We start from the raw sequence: 13,920 nt of genomic DNA, 5'->3' as shown, positions 1-13,920 counted from the left end.
ACTCAGTGACTTACGTGGTTTCTTAGTCATCAGGTGTAACACTGAACTGCTGTTAGCTTTGTTTTATTTAATTTTTGTTTGTTTTCAGGTTTCAACTTTTTAAAGTTTATTTATTTATTTATTTATTTATTTATTTATTTATTTATTTATAATGAGAGAGAAAGAAAGAGAGTGAGCATGAGCGGGGGGGGGGGGGTGGTGGGCAGAGAGAGAGAGGGAGAGAGAGAGAGCAGGCTCTGCTCTGTCAGCGAGAAGCCCCATGTGGGGCTAGAACTAACGAACCGTGAGATTATGACCTAAGCCGAAACCAAGAGTTGGGCGCTTAACTGACTGAGCCACCCAGGCACCCCCAGGTTTCAACTTTTTAATAAGTTCTGTGAAGGATGTCCTGAATGCTGGATAAGACACAACAGAGTATTTTTTTTCTTCCAGTATTAAAAAAAAAGTGACATTCACAAATGTCATTTAAAGAAAGTTTTATGTAGTTAAGGTGATGACCTTGAATTAAAAAACACCTCTAATCATGTTCTTGATTTCTTGTAGTTGCATTTGGAAATTGCTTCCTGGTCATGATAAACATTGTGTACAGGCTCTTAAAATGTCTCTAAGTGTACATTATTATTATTATTTTTTTTATTTTTTTTTTTAAGGTTTTATTTATTTTTGAGACAGAGAGAGACAGAGCATGAACGGGGGAGGGGCAGAGAGACAGGGAGACAGAGAATCGGAAGCAGGCTCCAGGCTCCGAGCCATCAGCCCAGAGCCCGACGCGGGGCTCGAACTCACGGACTGCGAGATCGTGACCTGAGCCGAAGTCGGAAGCCCAACCGACTGAGCCACCCAGGAGCCCCTATTATTTTTTTTTAAAAGCACTCTGGCCAAACTTTTTTTTTTTTTTTTTTAACCAGAATCAGTAATCCTGAGAGCCCAAACTAAAAACGTGGTAAAAGGAAAATACCCAAACTCAATAAATGTCCTAGGATTTGTCTTTAAGTGGGAGAAGATTTTTATAAAACACATGAAGCTTTCTAAAAGGTCTTTAACAAGCTACCTTGGGAGCTCAGTTTAAAAATAGAAGTTGATGCACTAACACAGATGTTTCAGTGCAGCTCCAAAAATCTTTATAAGTACAGCCATTTGGAAGGATGATCCTGGATCAGAAGTTTTATTCCTTGTGTAGCTACCACATTAGATGCACATGCCTGAACTTGGAGGTCAAAATTGTCTCTGTCGTTTCCTCCTGAGTAGCGGTCATAACCACCCGGCTTCTACCACCAGTCTCTGGGCCTTCCACATCCATATCCATATCCTCCAGGCCGCTGTCATATCTGCCACTCCCATAGCTCTGGTCCCTACCACCTCTAGAGTAGCTGCGACCACGCCCGTGGGCCCCAAAGGCACCGCCTCCAGTTCCCCTGGCTAACTTGCCCAGGTGATCCACACAGATCTGGCGACCATCCAGAGACTCTCCATTCATGGCTCCCATGGCATCTGAGGCATGCTTTGGACTGGTGAAGGTGGTAAAACCAAAACCCCAGAATCGCTGAATCTCACGGCCCTTGACAATGACCCCCTCAGAAATAGGACCAAACCTACTGAAGTGGTCTTCCAGAGTCTGCTCATCAGAGTTGAAGTTGAGCCCTCCCACAAAAAGCGTCCCTTGTTCAGAAGACATGGCAATGAGTTCAAGTACTGCAAATTAAGCGAAAGGACCAGAAGAACAGCTACCATCGAGGAGCTTATGAACGAAGGGAGTCAAACCATTCTAGAATCAAATTAAGTTGGTTGCTTAGCATTTGGAATAATGATTAGAAAGATAATATAAGCTTCTGCAACCTTTATTTTAGGGAGGTTAAAATATTTTCCCTTGGTAAGAGGAACTTTTGTTAGTAGACTTTATTTTTTGGAGCAATTTTAGGTTCACAGCAAAATTGAAAGAAAAATACAGACGGCTCCCATATATCACCCCCACCCCACATGCACAGCCCTCCCATTATCAACACCCCCCTGCCCCCGCCACCAGAGTGGTACATTTGTTATCATCAGTGAATCTATACTGACAAATCATTATCACCCAAAGTCTATAGTTTCCATTAGAATCCACTCTTGGTATTATATATTCTATGGATTTTGACAAATGTATAATGATATGTATTCACTATTATAGTATCATTTAGAGAAGTTTCACTGCCTTCAAAATCCTCTGTGCTCTGCCTATTCACCCCTCTCTCCCTTAATCCCTGGCAACCACTGATCTTTTTACTGTCACCATAGTTTTACCTTCTCCAGAACACCATGTATTTGGAATCATGTAGTATGTAGCCTTTTCAGATTGGCTTCTTTCAAGTAAAAGAAAAATTTTAACCTCTAAATTCTGTTTGTCTAGGGGTGCCTGGGTGGCTCAGTCGGTTGAGCGTCTGACTCTTGTTTTTGGCTCAGGTCATGATCTCACAGTTTATGGGATGAGCCCTGTGTCGTCAGCATAGACACTGTTTGTGATTCTCTTTCTCCCTCTCTTTCTGCTCCTACCCTGCTTGCGCACGCGTGTGCTCATTCTCTCTCTCTCTCTCAAAAAGCAAAATAAACATTTAAACTCTGTCTAGAAAAAATATATCTCAGCAGCTTGCCCTCTCGAACTCAATAGGCAGTTTCCTTCAAGGGGCTGGGAGACAGGAAGGGGAATTGTGCCCTGCAAACCAGATCATCAGCCGGCTCCAAGGCTTAGCAGGCTGACATGTTGCAACCACATTCGCCTTCACACCTTCCTTCTCATGATATTTTTAACTGTATTGGACTAAGTCCACAGTGTAGAGTTATAAATAAGGCTGGGTGGAGACACATGGACAAGCTAATGATTAGGTACCTCTTCAAACCTGTGTCCTTAAATATTTATTCCATGCTTATTCATTGGAGAGGCTGAGTGGTGTGTGTGTGTGGGAAGACAGAAAAGGAAGCAAGTTGGCTGGGCCTGGCACAGCCCATTTAGCAGGATAAAACTCGCTGTTAATCAGTCCTTAAAAATCAGCTTGGCGATATCAGTTGTTACTAAATCTCATCAACTACACCCTCCCCTGGTAGCTTATTAAAACATTTCTTCCAGTCAGGAGCAATTTCTGACTTGATATACACCCCACCATCTTGATATACACCCCACCGTTTCATAGTATGTCTTACAGATTTGTGCTCCGAGCAAGTGCCCAACCGACTATTGCTAACCCAATGTGGTCATTGGTGGGAGTTAGGCAAAATTGGCTTTTCTTTCTCCATCTGGAGTTGCAGTGCAACTTGGCCCTGTCCCAGTTGGAGAAGACCGCACTGTTTCCATCTAGGTGGCTGTGATGTTGTTCACAGAAAGATGACTGAAAAGCTTCACTTACCACTTTCTTTTCTGCCTCCTCGTCTGGGAGATAAAGGGTGGAAAATGAGTAGAAGAAAGACCTAAGTATTACAAAAGGAAGGACCTGGGGCTGGACGCTCAGCCAGAACAGTATCTCTGAACACCCGGCAGGCCAGTCGCCTAGGGCAGAGAAATTGGCAACCATTTTCAGTAAAAGCCTGGACACTATTTTAGGCCTTATGGGTCAAATGGCCTCAGTCACACCTACTCAACTCGGCAATTTAAAAAAAAATTTAAATGTTTATTTATTTTTAATGTTTATTTGTTTTTGAGAGAGAGAGAGAGGCAGAGCGTGAGCAGGGGAGGGGCAGAGAGAGAGAGAGAGAGAGAGACCGAATCCGAAGCAGGCTCCAGGCTCTGAGCTGTCTGCACAGAGCCCAACGTGGGGCTCGAACTCACGAACCATGAGATCATGACCTGAGCCAAAGTTGGACGCTCAACCGACTGAGCCACCCAGGTGCCCCTCAACTCTATTATAGCATGAAAGCTGCCATATATGATTTGTAAAGGAATGGGCATGGTTGTGCTCCAATGAAACTTCATTTATTGACACATGTCCATTCTTAGCTCCCTGGCCAGACGAAATCAGGCAGTGAGCTGCATTTGACCCATGGGTTGTAGTTTGCTGACCTTGTCTAGGAAAATATAGGCAACCTGAAGTTGGTCAGTGTGACAGTGTCTGTGCTGCCTGCATATTCTCTGCAGAGATCCTTTTTGTGCTCACTTGGTAAAGCTCAGTGGAAAATAACTTTGGAAATGCTAGGTGAATCCAAGGAGTGGGAATTGTGCCGAGGTTTGGGTAGTACAGGAGAAGCATTCCCCCTGGAGGCCAGCTGGGATAGTGGCAGAAATGAGCACGGCGAGGATGACAGGACTATGGGAGACTGAGGGCCTCACTGGGAATTGCTGACTTTCATTCTCTGCTAATACCTCGGAGGTTCTGTGTTTGGTTTTAACAAAGGCAGCCAGTCTTAATCTCCACACATGTACTTATTGATAATGAAACTATATGATTTCTATCTCTAAGAACTTTCATTGAGGCATTTTGTTGGCATTTTTAAAAAACATTTTTTGGTATATTTTAGTTATGTGAATGTTGTTAACTTTGTTGGAAGGGTAATAGTCTCTTAAATGGATGGAGCTTTTAACCTTGAGGATGAGATGTACCTGCAAATGCATACTCCTAGGCCCAGGATTCATTAATTTTTAGGTGGCAAATAGCTATTGTTAATAATTTATTTCATGTTTATTTATTTTTGCATATTTAATCATCTGCCATGATTTTGATCACCAGGATCCTTACTACAGATTTAATGACCTTAAGTACAGATGGATCTCCTTGGATAACTGGACCTATAGCAAGAAATTTCAAATCCCCTTTAACATTAGGTATGTATGTGTGTGTGTCTATATGTACATCTGTATTTATTTAGTTATTGGTATTGAGCTTTCCTTCTTTCTGTCTCTGGAATAATCTTTTGTTTGTTTAGGCTGCATGTAAGAGAATTGTCAGACTAAAGCCTTGTCCTATAAAAGTGAATATATAATTTATGTTTTGATTTGTATATAATGGTGCCACTGATCATTCGTCATGAAATTATGTCTTGTTCAGTGGTTTTAATGGAGTCACCTACACCTAGTGAGTTCTCTTATTTGCATTTCCTTCTATGTGTACCCTCCCCTCCCTATAATCAATAGAATGTGTATATTTACAATCTGTCAAGTAGGATCAGAGATCCATCATTTATTCCATGTGGGGTTAACCAGCCATCAAGGCCGTGGCATTGGCCTTATATTATGTTGTGAAGCCACGAGGAAAAACAGTATAATTTCAGTAATGTTCCACGTAGCAGAATGTAACCTGGTTATATCTACCACCATTATTGCTAAATAAAAAAAAAAATCCTCTGTCCCTTTTGTATGACTTTTTTTGGGTAATTATTTAACAGCCTGCTAAAAGAGAAATAAAACCAGAATATGGTGCTCAACATCAACATTGCTGTGCTCCATGTTCGCGTTTGCAGATAATACTTAAAATATCTCTGTTAAGGGTCCTCTTTCATTTGAATTCAGCATTTCCAAAGTGTAAGCAATTGACTGTCCCACTTAAAGCTTCCTTTATATTCTAACAGTCTCATTGCTTCTCTTAATGTAACAACCCTTTTCTGATCCTCTATGCCTGAGGTGTTTTTGGCTTATAATATCTTTTCTGCATCTCTGTATTCAATCTTCTTCTGCGTTCTGTTAATTTCTGCCTATCATTTCTCTCTTTAAGTTTATTTATTTATTTTGAGAGAGACAGAGACAGTGTGAGCAGGGCAGGCGCACAGAGAGAGAGAGAGAGAGAGAGAGAGAGCCCCAAGCAGGCTCTGCACTGCAACACAGAGCCTGCTGTTGGACTTAAACCCATGACACCCTGACATCATGACCTGAGCCGAAACCAAGAGTCAGACGCTTAACTGACTGAGCCACCCAGGGACCCCATCTTTTAAAAAAATTTTTATTTTAGAGAGAGAAAGAGTGAGCAGGGGAGAGGCACAGAGAGAGAATTTTAAGCAGGATCCATGCTCAGCATAGACCCTGACTTGGGACTCGATCCCACAACCCTGGCTGGAATCATGACCTGAGCTGAAATCGAAGTCAGATGCTCACCCGACTGAGCCACCCAGGTGTCCCTCATTTTTCTTGATTCAGCCCCTTTCTCCTCATTTCCAGTTACCATGTTTGCCTAGGCCTTTGTTAGTAAGTGCCTGCAGTTAGGCCAAAGCTGCATAACTAAATTTCTTGCTTTGTCTTTTTATTCTTCACTCTTTTTTTAAAAAAAAAATTTTTTTTTAACGTTTTATTTATTTTTGAGACAGGGAGAGACAGAGCATGAACAGGGGAGGGTCAGAGAGAGGGAGACACAGAATCTGAAACAGGCTCCAGGCTCCGAGCTGTCAGCACAGAGCCTGACGCGGGGCTCGAACTCACGGACCGTGAGATCATGACCTGAGGTGAAGTCGGCCGCTTAACCGACTGAGCCACCCAGGCGCCCCTATTCTTCACTCTTGTATATAGAAACATTAGACTCATCTTCCCCAAATATTGGTTTTGCCCATGACATTCTTGCTCAAGAACGACAGTGTCTTCCTTTTAATTGGTAAAGCCAGTTTAATCTTATTTGCTTGTGTGTGAAAATACTGCTTAATGTTGCCTATTCCTGTTCCACTTCCTGTGCTCTGCTGCCCTCTTGCCCTGCTGACTTGACCAGATTTCTCCCTTTAGCGCTCTAGCACAAGTCCTGCACCTGCACCTACTATGTTATCTTAATGTTGATGTCGTTTGCACTTCCTTGTTTGGAGTTTGCTCTTCCTCCAGGGTCTACCTTTTACCTAGACATTTTCTACTCATTAAAAAAAAAAAAAAAAGGAACAACTTTATTGAGACCTAATTCACACACTATACATTCACCCTTTTAAAGGATACAATTCAGGGGTGCCTGGGTGGCTCAGTCAGTTAGGTGTCTGACTTAAGCTCAGGTCAGGATCTCATGGTTCATGAGTTTGAGCCCTGTGTCGGACTCTTGCTGACAACTCAGAGCCTGGAGCCTGCCTTGAATTCTGTATCTTTCCCTCTCTCGCACTTGTGCTGTCTCTTTCTCTCAAAAATAAATAAACCTTTAAAAAAAGCTTACAATTCAGTAGCTTTTAGTATATTCAAAGAGTTGTGCCACCATCGATCGATCACTATAATCAGTTTTAGAATTTCCCTCACTTCAAAGAGAAAGCCATACCCATTACCAGTCATTCCCCGTTCCCAACGTCCCCATCCCCTCATCCCTATCCCAGCACTAGGCAGCCACCAATTTATTTGCTGTGGATTTATCTCTTCTGGAAATCTCATATAAATGGAATTATACAATATGTGGACCTTTGTGACTTCCTTCTTTCACTTAGCATAATGTTTTCAAAGTTCATCCATGTCGTCACATTCACCGGTACTTTATTTCTTTTTATTGCTAAATAATATTTTATTGCACGGTTATACTACATTTATCCTATTCTTTAAGTTCTTCTTTCTTTCTTGAAGTCTTTCCTTGTGACATAAGCTCCGATAGCACATATAGTCTGTCCAACAAGACTGTACTATAAACCAGAAGAGATGGAAAATTTTCTCTTTTTTTTCCTGTGTTTTTGGCTTGAATGGCAACTAGACTGCAGATTCCTTAAATTCAGAGAGTGTTTTAGTTCCCTGTAAAGCTTAGCAGAGTGCCGAGCCCATAATAGGTATTCATAGATACTGTTAGTTGGTTAATGTTTTCTCTTAGTGTCAGTAAATGTAATGGTTTGTGAAAAAAAATTTTTTTAATGCTGATTTTTGACAGAGGGAGAGCGTGGGGAGGGGCAGAGAGAGAGGGAGACAGAATCCCAAGCAGGCTCTGTGTTGTCAGCACAGAGCCCGATGGGGGGCTCGAATTCATGGACTGCGAGATCATGACCTGAGCAGAAATCAAGAGTTGGACACTTAACCGACTGAGCCACTCAGATGCTCCTGTGAAAATGTCTTATGTCTACTATTTAACTTGATTCTCATAAGTACTTTGTGAAGCCCTAAAAAAAGTCAATGCATTCGGAAATTATAAGCTATGCTCATGACTTTATAAGGCAATTGAAACATTATGGAGAAAGATAAACCAGAGCACTCAACAGAAAAATGTATTAAACCAATACTTATGAAAATTTCATTGAAAATTGAATTTTAAGAATGTGTATTTTCAGGGGTGTCTGGATGGCTCAGTGGGTTGAACATCCGACTTTGGCTCAGGTCATGATCTCATGGTTTGTGAGTTCGAGCCCTGCCTTGGGCTCTGTGCTGACAGCGCAGAGCCAGGAGCTTACTTCAGATTCTGTGTGTGTGTGTCTCTCTCTGCCTCTCCTCTGCTCTGTCTCTCTCAAAAATAAACATTAAAAATTTTTTAAAAAGGAATGTTTATTTTCTGTGAAATATTTATACCTTTAGTTTTAACTAATAAAAAAGATTTATCAGGGCACCTGGGTGGCTCAGTCGGTTGGTTAAGCATCCGACTTTGGCTCAGGTTATGATCTTGCGGTTCGTGAGTTCGAACTCCGTGTCAGGCTCTGTGCTAACAGCTCAGAGCTTGGAGCCTGCTTTGGATTCTGTGTTTCCCTCTCTCTCTGTCCCACCCCTGCTCATGTTCTCTCTCTTTCTCAAAAACAAATAAACATTAAAAAAATTAAAAAAAAAGATTTATCTAAGCTAATGTTTTACACATCTTGTTTAAAATTTTTTCTCTTTTTTTAGCAAATGGCAAAAAGTAAACCTGATTTTTGAGGGTGTTGATACAGTTGCAAAAATCCTGCTAAATAGTGTTCCTATTGGGAAAACAGACAACATGTTCAAAAGATATGTAAGTATACAGTGACATCAAGTTAAAAGAAACCTCCCTGTATGTGTTTGTGTGTTAATTGTTGTGAGTAGAGAAAGGTAAGTGCATAATTAATTGCCCGTGCAGGTAGGTACAAGCTCTTTGCACTGGGTAAATTACCTTCACACTTGCCACATTGTAGAATGATGAAAACACCACAGACCCTATAGAGTTGTGAAGATTTAATAAGCTAATTATATAAAATGATTGGCACAGTTTGGTTCTTGGCACGTGAGAAGTGTTCAACAAATGCTGTTCCCTTCTCTGTTATTTGGTGATCCAGAGTTTCATGAGAATTGACAATTGACAAACTATTAAAAAAGAAAATGCTCCATCCTGTCTGGAATGCTTACATTAAGGTATCATGTTCTCATCTCCCTGCAAGGGTCAACTTTTCAAAACAAAAATAACTTATGACTTAGAAATACATGCTGTTCATACCAGAGAGTCAGGTTGTCCTGAAGCATCTAGGAAATCCTTGGCAGTTCAAGGCCATATGTAAATAGCCAGAGCAGACATTCCAGGGCTAAAGATATTTTCTGCTTGCTCTCTTTGCCTAAGACCATCATCTGTCAGTAAAAATAGAAGGAGAAACCTAGAAATCTACTTTTGGGTAGGAGAATGTACTCAGTTGTAACCGTAAGCAGGCAACTAAGTTACACTGTTTCAGTGAAGTGCTTTCTTCTGCAAAAAAGGCTAACCCTAAAGATTTCAATTATTTTATGCATCTTTCATACATTTTTGCATATCTATATCTAAAATTTTACACACGGGCCTACTTCCACATCTGTTCTTTCCTTTAATGCAGAGCTTTGATATTACCACTGTGGTTAGAAATGTGAACTCCCTTGAGCTGCGTTTCCAGTCCCCAGTGTTGTATGCGGCGCAGCGGAGCAAAGCTCACACTAGATACTGGGTGCCTCCAGACTGCCCTCCGCCTGTGCAGAAGGGCCAATGCCACGTCAACTTCATTCGAAAGGTAACAGTCTTGCCAATGGAGGGGGCTTTAGCCTTGATGATGGGAGGTGCTGGTGTGGAAAATGCTTGTTTGAAGACACCCGTCGTATTTCAGAATTTGGGCATCTCTTTCCTGTCTGCTTCATGGGATTGAAAACTTGAAATCAGAACCAGAAGGTTTATGAATTTTTGTGGAGAATCTTTGCCTTCCTAGGTTTCCATCCTGAAGCATGCTTCAGAACTTAGGTAACAACAGAAAAAGAAGAAAAATAGGTGACTGATACTGTAAGTGCACAAAGTATTTTTTAACATTTAGGTTTATCAAACTTTTCACCAGAATGTGAGGTTCATATGTATTAGTGACTCTTGTTACTGGGAAGCCTTCTGCAAATATTAATATATTTGCTGATGTATTCCACATTTTAGTGCTAGGTTCTCATATAATCTAACAAAAATGACAAAATCCACAAGGTGATTATTTATTTATTTTTTGAGTTTCATCTGACTTTAAATGACTTGAGTTTATTCCAATATGTAGTTGGATTTTCTATGTGGCATTTAGTTTTTGTTTTTTTGTTCTTTACAGTTTATTTATTTATTTTGAGAGAGACAGAGACAGTGCAAGTGGAGGAGGGGCAGAGAGAGGGAAAGAGAGAATCCCAAGCGCAGAGCCCGATTCAAGGCTCGAACTCATGAACTGTGAGACCATGACCTGAGCCGAAACCAAGAGTCAGACACTTAACCAACTGAGCCACCCGGGCGTCCCTGTGGCATTTAGTTTTTAATTTTATTTTTATTTAAGAAATTTTTAATTGTGGTAAAATACGCACAACACACAGCTTGCCATCTTAGCCATTTTTAAGTGTGTAGTTCACTAGTATTAAGTATATTCACTTTGCTGTGAAACCAATCTCAAGAATTGTTTCATGTGGCAAAACTGAAAGCCTATACCCATTAAAAACAGCTCCTTATTTTCCCCTCCAGCCAGCCCCTGGAAACCACCATTCTTTCTGTTTCTGTGAGTTTCACTCCTATCTAAGAGGAATCATACTGTCCTATTCGTCACACAAATCCTATTTGGCTTGTTATGCCTGGCTTATTTCACTTAGTGTGACGTTCTCCATGTTGTAGCATGTGTCTGAATTTCCCTCCTTTTTAAGCCTGAATAATATTCCATTCTATGGAATGGGTCACTGGAGCCTCTGGTGCCCCAGTGCCCGCGGGTCTCTTTGAGACCCTGCTTTCACTTCTTTTGCATATATCCCAAGAAGTGGGATACTGGAGTATATGGTAATTCTATTTTTAACTTCTTCAGAAATTGGCATGTAGTTTTAACAACAAATATAATCCTTGGTTTCATTGTGAAGATACAAACTGTATTTTTCCAGTACTTGTTGGCAAAAACCTCAGTTGATAAATTCTGATTATTTACATTAGGTGGCTCTCTTCAGAATGGATGGATTAATCATTAGGTTGTGTTTCCGTAATATAAGTACTAAGGTCAAAATTATACCCCCTCTTGGGGCGCCTGGGTGGCGCAGTCAGTTAAGCGTCCGACTTCAGCCAGGTCACGATCTCGCGGTCCGTGAGTTCGAGCCCCGCGTCAGGCTCTGGGCTGATGGCTTGGAGCCTGGAGCCTGTTTCCGATTCTGTGTCTCCCTCTCTCTCTGCCCCTCCCCGTTCATGCTCTGTCTCTCTCTGTCCCAAAAATAAATAAAAAACGTGGAAAAAAAAAATTAAAAAAAAAAAAATTATACCCCCTCTTGTTTAACTCAACCTAGCTAAAGTTGTGTCAGTACATTTTTTTTTATTTTTTATTTTTATTTATTTATTTTTAAAATTTACATCCAAGTTAGTTAGCATATAATGCAGTAATGTTTTCAGGAGTAGATTCCAGTGATTCATCCCCTATGTATAACACCCAGTACTCATCCCAACAAGTGTCCCCCTTAATGCCCCTTACCCATTTAGCCCATACCCCCCCACAACCCCTCTAGCAACCCTCAGTTTGTTCTCTGTATTTAAGAGTCTCTTATGTTTTGTCCCCCTCCCTGTTTTTATATTATTTTTGCTTTCCTTCCTTTATGTTCATCTGTTTTGTGTCTTAATTCTCATTTGAATGAAGTCATATGATTTTTGTCTTTCTCTGACTGACTAATTTCACTTAGCATAATACCCTCCAGTTCCAGCCACGTAGTTGCAAATGGCAAGATTTCATTCTTTTTGATTGCAGAGTAATACTCCATTGTATGTATATACCACATCTTCTTTACCCATTCATCCATCGATGGACATTTGGGCTCTTTCCATACGTGGCTACTGTTGATAGTACTGCTATAAACATTGGGGCACATGTGCCCCTTTGAAAGAGCACACCTGTATCCCGTCTTTAAGGACACTTTTAAATTTCATTTCTGACCTCTATATGGCCTTTCTTTAATCACTTCAAATATGTGGTAGCAATTTGCTTGACTGTTTTAGGTGTAGTATCAGTCTCTTAATATAAGCATTTGCTCCTGTTACTATAAAGGAATCATCTGTAATTGAACACTCAGGTATTCAATGGAATACTATGTACTTATACTTCTGTTTACAATTCATCTCTTGTTTCTGGTCTTCGGCGTCAAATGGCACAAGGGTTTGAATACTAAAGTTTGCACTTTTTCTCTCTCCTTTTCTATCTCTTATCTTCTATCAGAATGAGGACTTCCTGAATCCTAATTTACTTTTCATGTCTTCAATAAAATGATATATATGTTATGCATATATCCATGTAGTATTTTTCCTCTGCCCCCCATTCAATCTGTGGCATTTAAAACACAGTTTCAGGTTATCCTGATAGAACAAAGCCCTCGTCACTTAAATCAAGAATCAGACCCATGACTCTGCCCTCACAGTGTGTGGAGCACTAACCCTGGGGCAGACTTGCCAGAAGAGTGAATTGTGTCTTATTGTTTCTGGCTATACCGACATGGTCCAGTGGGAAGAGGCCTGAATTGGGAGAGCAAGGCAGGAATCTTAGATCTGAATTCTGGATTTATGACCCATAAAGATCTTAGGGAAGTCCATCGTTTGTGAATGGAGCTAATCCCTTCTCTTCTTGACTGTGTCGGTAAGAACATATAGTGAAATAATAATGTGAATGCACTTTGCATACTGTAGAGAGCTATACAGCTATTCAAAATGTAGAGTGGGAGGGGGCTCCTGGGTGGCTCAGTATATTAAGCATCTAATTCTTTATTTCAGCTCAGGTTATGATCTTGCAGTTGTGAGATCCAGCCCCATGTCAGGCTCTTCACTGACAGCACAGAGCCTGCTTGGGATTCTCTCTCTCTCTCTCTCTCTCTCTCTCTCTCTCTCTCCCTCTCTCTCTCTGCCCCTCCCCTGTTTAAGAGCATGCTCTCTCTCTCTTTTTCTCTGTCTCTCTCTCAAAGTAAATAAACATTAAAAAAACAAAATGTAGGGTGGTGTTATTACTTACTTTGGAGACTGACTTCTATAATTATAGACTTCTAAGTGTGTAACTGATTATATGCAGTTAGTGGAGTAGAGATATCAGCACAAACCCCCTCTTGTCTCTGCTTCCTTCTCTGTCCTGCCTGGATGGTGGGACCTCTCACTTCAGCTACTCTCTTAGCTATATTCTCCACCATCCTCCTTGTTTTCCACCTACATCTCTGGACATTCCTTCTAAGTTGCTTTATCCAGATCAACCTCCCCCTCTTGGAAGTTATATTATTCATGCTTCTTTCTGTTATAGGCACTTTCCTTCTCTCATTTTATACCCTGTCTAGACTATCTCATTTAGCTTCACTTCTTCAATAACCAGTCGAATTTCTAATGACTTCTAATATTGTATCTTCAGTCCAGACTTCTCTTCAATTCCAGACCTTATACTGGATTGCCTATCTGGCATCTTCACCTGCCCGATTCCCGGGGACCTAAAGATTCAGGATATCCAACACTGTGCTTGGATCTAAACCCTTCTCCCAGGGCTCCCTGTCTGGCTGAATGGAATGCCATCCAGAACAGTTGCTAAAGCCAGAAACCTAAGAGTTATTTTTGGTAACTCCCTCTCTCTCTTTTCCCTCCTCCAACACACCACTGAGTCATTTTGACCATGTGGACATTATGACTT

General features: G+C 41.0%; 1 protein-coding gene and 1 pseudogene across 8 annotated transcripts in view; one reads left to right on the top strand and one right to left on the bottom strand.

Annotated features, from left to right (window-relative positions):
- Positions 1 to 13,920, top strand: part of MANBA (mannosidase beta) — a 113,468-nt gene that overhangs the window by 12,573 nt on the left and 86,975 nt on the right. For all 8 annotated transcript variants that reach the window (XM_078445847.2, XM_078445848.2, XM_078445846.2 and 5 more), the window contains 3 exons: positions 4,692 to 4,786; positions 8,702 to 8,807; positions 9,634 to 9,804. In XM_078445847.2, the coding sequence (XP_078301973.2) occupies positions 4,692 to 4,786; positions 8,702 to 8,807; positions 9,634 to 9,804 (372 nt within the window). The remainder of the gene's footprint in view (positions 1 to 4,691; positions 4,787 to 8,701; positions 8,808 to 9,633; positions 9,805 to 13,920) is intronic.
- On the bottom strand, positions 1,122 to 1,735 carry LOC132692255 (RNA-binding protein 3 pseudogene; annotated as a pseudogene).

Source organism: Panthera onca, chromosome B1 (genome assembly GCF_046562875.1).
Source record: "Panthera onca isolate mPanOnc1 chromosome B1, mPanOnc1 haplotype 2, whole genome shotgun sequence".
Lineage (NCBI taxonomy): Eukaryota > Metazoa > Chordata > Mammalia > Carnivora > Felidae > Panthera > Panthera onca.
This window is presented reverse-complemented; position numbering and strand designations above follow the sequence as displayed.